The 6707-nt window shown below is 42.7% G+C and overlaps 1 protein-coding gene across 1 annotated transcript; it reads right to left on the bottom strand.

Annotated features, from left to right (window-relative positions):
• Window positions 1-2511: 2511 nt before the first annotated feature.
• On the bottom strand, window positions 2512-5782 carry LOC122372960. The gene is made up of 4 exons (XM_043350648.1): window positions 5655-5782; window positions 4124-4286; window positions 3821-3870; window positions 2512-3499 (listed from the first exon to the last, which is right to left on the bottom strand). Exons 2-4 carry the CDS (start codon window positions 4279-4281, stop codon window positions 3312-3314), a joined length of 396 nt encoding a protein of 131 aa, XP_043206583.1. The 5' UTR covers window positions 4282-4286; window positions 5655-5782; the 3' UTR covers window positions 2512-3311.
• Window positions 5783-6707: the final 925 nt, after the last annotated feature.

The following is a 6707-nucleotide window of genomic DNA, read 5'->3' on the forward strand; positions in this document are numbered from 1 at the left end:
TCCGCTTTACCTCTACTTTCAAACGCTCTTTTTTGTCATTATGTTCCATTCACTGCTATTTCGTTTTCATTGTGAGCTGCTCTTGTTTTTGCGTTCCGCGTATTTCGTGTTGTTGCGGTCACGTGTAAAACAAATAAGAAAAAGATATGACTGGAATCATGGCGCAAAAAAAAAGTTTCTGGTCAGCATCAGCGAGTGTTCGCGTCACTGACCTTCCCGAACCGGGCACGGGTCTTCGAGGAAGGCACCGATTGTGGGACAGTATGAGAGGTCTACTATACCTTCTACCTGTATTGGCAATGAGAGCCATTGGTTATCTGTCCGTGACATGTGAATTGTGATCATCACACTGATGAACTGTTGAATAAACACGGTCAATTTGAAAAAAAAAAAAAAGATCGAACGCTACCATAGGTACTGCAATAGCTGGCGAATCGACTCCACTGGGTCTAACGCAGCCCCCCTCGGTCCCGACCAGCGCGGCGGTGATAATGTTCAAGATGGTTTGTGTTCAACCACAACAACGACGTTTTTATGGTCAATGTCATTTATTAGTGTTGTGTATGTGTCGAGATGCAGTTTTTGAACATACTGACTGCACGAGTTTGTGTTTATATGCCATTACACCTAATCACATGTAAACAGTAGACACATTTTAACAGGTCCGCAATTCGGTTTATTTGACAAAGACATCGGTTTCAGAGGGGCGTAAAGTAGGAACGGTTATGCATTATACAAGCTGTTCAACAGACATTGTATTCATGAACAAGTCTGGTATTTAGTTGAGCATTGCAATACACATCTGGAAACAAGAACAACTGAGCACAACAAAAAACAAGCGTAACCCTGGACAGTTTGTGTGCTGAGCGTTGGAGTTAGGTCACTTGTTGGGAATCAGGAGTCTGAAGCATTAGGAGAAAGCTTAGGCAAAAAAAAAATTGTAGGCCAGGTCAAATGTTTTGAATTATGTTTAGGCTAGAGCGTTTGATGCATAGACGGGTTATGGTATATTAGAAGTAGATGTAAGCAAAGAGATGGCTCCATGAGTTCTTAAAAATAGCAGTGTCATTGGTAAGTGCTGCGTAGACATGGACTAAACAAGACAAAAAGGCACCACAAAAGGATGAATTCGCAAAGACTACAGGCATGGCAAGCGTCGGTTTCCTTCGAATAGGCAGCGCAACACACGTTACAAATCAACTAATTTAGTAGTGTCAGTATTCACAAGAAACTTGAGTTACATTTGCAATTATGTTCCCGCATGAAAAAGCTGTATACATTTTAGCGAAGTAGAGAGAATGCAATCGTGGCAGCGAGAGATACATTTAACCCGCGCCCAGATGGGGTCTGCCGAGCAACGCGGTCTGATGGGGGGGGGGGCCATTTTGGCCCCCCCCCCTCAGATCTCGAGAACCACGCAACATAGCGACAAGCGGTAAACGGTGTTGGATAGTCCCAGCGGGGAACTACCTTGTGACCCAATTTCATTGACCTCGGTCAAACCGATGACGTCACAGGTCAGGTCAAAGGTCGAATTTTCACCGTTTACAGGCATTTCAAGAAATGCGTTGTAAAATCGAGTAAAATGCATTTCATTGAAAATCATCGATGGAGAAATGTTCTTCAAACACATATTTTGCTATTTGAGGTCACTGATACCAGGTCAGGTCACAGAGGTCAGGTCACTGAGGGGGTCACAATATGAAAGTGTCGTGTGATACATGTTTTATGGTCCATTTTACATGACAAATGCGATTATGTGGGTCAGACAGACTTTAGGGCCAGCTTAGGTCACGTTTTGGTCAAGGTCAGGTCAAGGTCAGGTCAAGGTCAGGTCAAATTAGGTCAAATTTCAAAGTTGATATTTTTGCATAAAATGGGTATCGATTCGATGCAGCTCGTCACGGGGAGTTCAATGGTGGTCTCCGTTTTGCGCTACGAGGTCTAGAATTGCTAAAAATTGAGTTCAAAAATTTGACGTCATCAATTTTTAACAGTTTTTTCGCTATAACTTGGCCAAAAAAAGAGGTATCGATCTAAAATTTGGTATGTATATCGAAGAGCGCAGGGACTATCACATATATTCCGGTTTTTTCGAAATTCGAAAATTTTTTGGAAATTTTTTGAGTTTTTCTAAAAAAATCAATTTTTTTGATTTTGGGGGGTCAAAATCCCAAAATTTCGAAAATCCGAGATAGCAGTTTTGTAGCGCCGTCTTTTCTCTACACAACCACATAAAGAACTTTAAAATTGCTTGTTAACTGTAGAATTGGTGAGCGTTTCAAGATGTCATGTTTTTTGCACATTTTTGCTCGAACATGACCTCAGTTTGACCTCAATAACTCCTGACCTGAGGTGACCTGTGACTTGAAATTTTGTGTGAAGGTGTCAAATTGATGCCCGGTAAGGTACCCAAAATTTGGCGGCGCTGCGCGCCGCCGTTTTCTCGCTATTTAAGAAAAACCACAGGGGGGGCCAAAATGGCCCCCCCCATCAGGGCGCGGGTTAATAAATATGAAGCACAAGCTAAAGGGCAAAAGTGTTAGTAAGCACTGACATTGTTACAATGCGGGAATACGTTTGCTTTCTTAAATATAAGAATCCAAGACTTTTGATCAAACTTTGAATTTCACGTTTAAAAAACAAGTTGTCGGTTTCAGGTACTTCAAACAAAATGAGTGGAGGAACTTTCTGATAAGCATAATCTAGATAGGAAACAGTTGAAAAGAAATGTTTTAAAACCTGTTAATGTGTGTAAAGCAGTTTGGTCAATTATCTCGTAAAAAAGAAATCTATAATAGTAGGAGTCATTTTTGATTAATATCAATTGCAATGTAGCATTATATCTGTAAATTGAGCTATTCAACGCATCAAATGATGACAAAATGTAGCAGGTTGCAACTATGTATATCTTGTGCCTTGCACAGAATAGGACATATTTTAGAAACACACATTTATAAAATGTGGACAGCCAGGTTTTTGTGTGAATCATTTTCAGTTGCAGATAGCGAGAACAGCTAAATGAGGTAGTGGCAAATGATTGTTGGTATGAAGCTAGCAGGAAATACGCACACACAGGGGCGGGACGAATATACAGCTATAACGATTGTCGCAATGTTCCTCTGAGTACCTTAATCACAACACAACATCAACAAAGACTGGGCAGCCGCATAACAAAAACCAACAGTAACAACAGTCTAAACCCAGCAGTAAGTCAACAGTAACGGCGCAAAATATCAACTTCCGCATACCTTCAACCACTTATCAATTGTTGATTTCCGGTCACTTACAACTTCTATTTCACAACGCGATCACTCTTGGGACCACGAATCCTCAAAGTCCTTCTGGAGCTGGCTCATCCAGACTGAGTGGTCCACCTCCCACTCGTCCGTGTCCAGGCCACGGCCCGAGTTATTGTAGACTGATGCGTAGAAGGAGACGCCAATCACAGCCGCGCCGACCAGGAGGGCGGCGCCCACCAAAGGAAGAGCGCTGCTTGCTGTTGGAGAGAAGGCCAGAGTGTCAGAAGTGTGGTCAGGTCACGCAGATCGCCACACGTAGAGTTGTATCAGATACTGAGATAGCTACTGCTGAGTAGTTTGAATTAATTATTCAATAATGATCTTGGTTGATCGTATACAGTTAATTAGGGTTGATAACTGCAACGCTGAAAGACTATGGCGTTATTGCCTTTATCAAATGAAAAAATGCATTTACTTGTCTTCGCCAACACAAGAAATGTTCTGGAGATTGAAAAGTTGCAGTACTTGAATGAGGGCTACTGTTGTACAGAAACACACCAGTCAGCACCCATACATACCTCCGCTCAAGTCCTGGCGCCGGATCGGATTAAACAGTCGCTGGATGAGTCTGAAGCGAAAATAGACAAGCCACGCGTCATTTGCTTGAAACACACCACAGTTGGCTAGCTCTTTGAATAAGTTTCCGACTGTATAGCAATAAACCGGATTTAAAATTTCCTTCGTTCAAACTGCAAACTTACTTATAAAGCAATGCTTTCTCCTTATTTCTAAAAACGTTTGTCCTTCTCTGAGTAGTCCAAACTAAGTGATAAATGATTGTAAACTCTTGCTCTGTTACACTGTCCCGGTGTTTTTCTCACCCGATGACTCCTTTGCTGCTCCGCCTGGCAGGTCGGTGGTCGTAATAGTTTGAGCTGGCCTGGTTGGCATGGTCAGTGTAGGTCTGGAAGTTCTGATAGGAGGTGTCGGCACACGCCGCAGCGGCCAGGGACAGCACGAGAACGGCAGTCAGCTTCATCGTGTCTGTAAAAAAAAGAGAATGACCTTATAGGTAAACACGATAGGTTATTATTCAGAGACTTACCGCATCTATACAATACGTAAATATTGAAACAGCGATATTTCAATTCAGTTATATCAGAATCTGAGGTATATCAAATCGGATAGTTGGCTAGTGAGTTCAGGTCCTATATCAGTAGATGTGACAGGTTTCCCGGAGATCATTGTTTTCAGGTGATCATCCTCGCCTCGCTAGCTCATACGATTGGGCATTATTGGCAAAAGAGCGTTACCGAAAAATCAAATTGAGCTTCAAGCCACGCAAGTCCAAAATAAAAAAGGTGAACATGGGATCGTGTAAAGGATATGCCGAAACCAGTAATTCTAAACTTGAGATAGGATTGCATGTAGTGATGTCGAAGTCGCTAAGAGGCCCATCTGCCTTCAAGTGACTGATGAAATTCCAAAACACACAATATGTGGAGATTCTAGAGCCTTATGCTTCCTCAAAGCTCCGTCATTTTGAAACTGCTTCCTGGCAATAAAAGCACTTCTAAATTGGGACCCTGTTCATGTTCATGCTCAGTGCTCACTTGTGCTGCCAAGTGCTAGCATCCATGCCCTGCCCTGAGACTATCGCTGGTTCAAAACAAAATTTTGCGCGAATCAAAAATCAGTTATACTAAATCTTAGCTCTTCGAATAAGTTATGTGCAATCGCGAAAAAAAAACGTCAGGAACACCACCCTTTTGGCGGGAGGGGGGGATAAAGCCAGAATTGCAGCAGAGTCAACTGCGTTGATATGGTCCTCCCAGACCCTATGTCTGCCTTACGGCTATCCCTGAGCATCTATTCTAAAATCGTTTCGCTGATTTATTTACGATAGCACTTGCCGGTATAAAGTGTATGGCAAATTTACCCAATGTATTGACAAAATTTTCCTGAAACTGTAAGCTATAGTGGAGAATTTGCAGCGAAAATAATCGTCGCTGACTCACCGGGCAACTATTGATTACATGTACAGTTCTCACGAAAACAGTTCACGAAAATTGAATGCATAAACAACAATGCTTTATAGCTAAATTCAAAAACTTATAAGTGATTACAAATTTTATTCACAGGTAGAACTGTGCAACATTTTGTACATATGATAAATAATTGTGGTTGTTATTTGCTATTGGCTTGGCTTTACCCATGGCTTTACTCTCATTGCCATGAGAGTAAGAGTACAACTTTTCAGTTTGCCCTGTCATCGCATCTACTCACGCTTGGAGCTGATCGTGGCACTTCTCGTTCCAAACACTCCGGTCAAGTCATCGTGCGCTACCACCACCAACACTGCACAAAGCTCAACTCTGTCACAAAATAAAACACCGCCACACCACCAGTTACCTGTTTCAAGAGATATCCTGTGTGATGATGAAGCTCCTGAAACCGTCCTTGACTCGTCCTCAAACCACTCTCGCCCTCACCCCACTGTTCACCCCCCGAGTTCGAGCCGAGACTGAAGGGATCTCACCAGCACCGCCTATAGTTATATGCACTGCAGCGGTTTCTTTCGCGGACATCCAGCAATTGGCTCGAGTAATTGCCTCGGCACTGGCCTCCGGTAAAAGTGAAGGCGAGTGTGGCATGGACAAATCTCACGCTGGGGCTTTAGTGGGTCGTCAGCGGGTACACAGACAGACAGACATACACACTGACATGAGTACAGACACACCGACTGCATCGCTCTCGGCGAGGGCTGACTAGAAACCGGGCCCATTCGTCATTATTGACACTGAGCGGAGGCCTTGCAATGCCCTCGTACGAGCGTTAGGTACTTTCTGGGAGTGGCAGTAGCCTAAGTCAGTTGATGAGGGGGAGTGCCACCGCAGAAACGCCTTAAACACACCGCTCAGAGACAGAGTGAGTAAGAGTTGTAATTGTGGTAGCATGAACGCTTGTAATCGTGTGTGAACACATTAGCAAAAAAGCTATGTTTTAACTGACGTCTATAGTTGACAAATGACAAGCTTCAGAAACAAATCACCATACTCAGGACTGCAGTCCGTTAGCGTACTTAACACCAATTTAGAACGTGTCTCAAGCGATGTTTGCGTAACATATGCCAATTGAAAGATTTCTTTGTAGATGTCAGCTCTCAGGTGACAAGTATAATGAACATTGAATTATTCAAAAGCGGCTTTCGATATAGAAACATTTACCACCAATTTATCAACATTCAATCACCATCGATCTTCAAATTTATCCAAGTTCATTCTTCATGGCAATATTGCAAACCAGGTACGTTTTTCACATTAATTAATTCAGTTTTCATCCATTTCCAAACGCCTGAAAAAAAAAATCATCAAAATATGTCTCGCTACACTATAGACGCTTTTCAACGACAGCGAAAATATGTCCGTCGCCATATTGCAGTGTCTTTTCCTGCGGCAGGTACTT

The sequence above is a fragment of the Amphibalanus amphitrite genome, unplaced genomic scaffold, assembly GCF_019059575.1.
Source record: "Amphibalanus amphitrite isolate SeventyFive unplaced genomic scaffold, NRLGWU_Aamphi_draft 001424F_arrow, whole genome shotgun sequence".
Taxonomy (NCBI): domain Eukaryota; kingdom Metazoa; phylum Arthropoda; class Thecostraca; order Balanomorpha; family Balanidae; genus Amphibalanus; species Amphibalanus amphitrite.

Bases quoted from the DNA above. Each gene is read 5' to 3' on its own strand.
- LOC122372960 (XM_043350648.1), bottom strand. From the start codon at position 4,281: ATGAAGCTGACTGCCGTTCTCGTGCTGTCCCTGGCCGCTGCGGCGTGT. The intron at 3,871-4,123 runs GTGAGAAAAACA...TTTTCGCTTCAG, and splicing joins AGCAGCAAAGGAGTCATCGG to ACTCATCCAGCGACTGTTTA. The intron at 3,500-3,820 runs GTATGTATGGGT...TCTCTCCAACAG, and splicing joins GCGCCAGGACTTGAGCGGAG to CAAGCAGCGCTCTTCCTTTG.